Source organism: Trichechus manatus, unplaced genomic scaffold (genome assembly GCF_000243295.1).
Source record: "Trichechus manatus latirostris isolate Lorelei unplaced genomic scaffold, TriManLat1.0 scaffold00007, whole genome shotgun sequence".
Classification (NCBI taxonomy): Eukaryota; Metazoa; Chordata; class Mammalia; order Sirenia; family Trichechidae; genus Trichechus; species Trichechus manatus.
Window position 1 is genome coordinate 33121190 of NW_004443943.1, and position 1370 is coordinate 33122559.

At 38.0% G+C, this 1370-nt stretch overlaps 1 protein-coding gene across 1 annotated transcript in view; it reads right to left on the reverse strand.

The window, feature by feature from the left end:
- SORCS1 (sortilin related VPS10 domain containing receptor 1) overlaps nt 1-1370 on the reverse strand; it is a 555760-nt gene that overhangs the window by 16451 nt on the left and 537939 nt on the right. The window contains exon 24 of the mRNA XM_023738816.1: nt 997-1096. Within this exon, the coding sequence (XP_023594584.1) occupies nt 997-1096 (100 nt within the window). The remainder of the gene's footprint in view (nt 1-996; nt 1097-1370) is intronic.

Sequence of the window (1370 nt, forward strand, 5' to 3'; positions counted from 1 at the left end):
GATTGCCATTTCTATTTTCCAGATGAGGAAACGGAGGTACACAGAAGTCAAATCTCTTCTCCAGGTTTACAGGATGAGTAAGTGATGGGGCCAACGTTGAAATTAATGGTCTGGCAGCAAAAGCTAAGGGCTTAAATACTATGTTGCCTCTCTATACAAGCATTTATGCATTTTACTCTCCCCTACTGTTCATTCCATTCCCCCATCCACACACACACAGCACAATCACAACTGTGCTACTGCTAAACTTTCCCACATTGCAACCAGATTACAAACTCTTTGAGGACAAAGGCTATTTCTCACTGATCTTGTACTCCATGCAGCACCTAGCACCATATGCTGCAAAAATAAGTACTTGATGAATATTTACTGCTAAATTCATTTTTTATGTGACACAATAATATCTACTTTTATGTGTTTGGAATTCCCTGCATTATCACTGAAACCTCCCCATAACCTTAGATGGAGGAGTTTTACCCATCTTTTATAGGCAAAGAAACAGAAACTCAGTGAGATTAAGAAACTGCAGGATTATGAGCAACCTGAGGTTCAGTTCCTGGCTACAGCCCTGAGTAACTCCTAAGTCCTTGGTATTTCCACTGTAGTACTTTTATCTGGAACAATTCTTAGTAACAGGAATGATATGAAAACAGGGCTTTATAGAAAGACCTGGAAAAACATACTTATAAGGTTAACTTTATTTTCAAGATTTCTGTAGAAAAGAAACAAGCTATCACTCGGTCATATGAACAATATGTATTTAGGTGATTCACTGATGGTTTTTAACAAGGATGAAGTGGGAAAACTCACCTTATTCTGTTTCCTAAGTGGGCTCTCATTAAAGGACAGATGCCAAGCAAGGGGACCTCAAAGGACTGATGCCTGATTTCCAATTAGCAATGGCGCTATCTAGCCTTGCTTATGCAGAAGAAAACACAAATTTGGATCTCTCTTTGCCAGAAACATGAGCCAGGAACCAGGCACATGGAAACTGACCTGCTGTTAAGTGAGCTGCGTGGACAAGGACTTGGACGCCAGGCTTCAACTCAAAGTGCACTGAGTTTTGGTTGAGCTTGTGGATCAGCAGCTCTGATATCTGAAAAAAAGAGGTGTCATATTTAGTGCCACCAATATTGTCATATACATACGTGAATGTGCTGAGAAATATTTACTGTGATTACAAAGGGATCCCAATGTTATAGCTGTGGATGGTACAAATGAGTTTTACATAATTTTGAGTTTTTTTATTCCAAAATATGCAGATATGATTATTTTTAAGCATGACCAGTCTTTACATCCTAATAGATACAAAATAAGACAAACTATTAGTAAATCAAATTACTTCTACTCTTTTAATAAAATTATCCTGT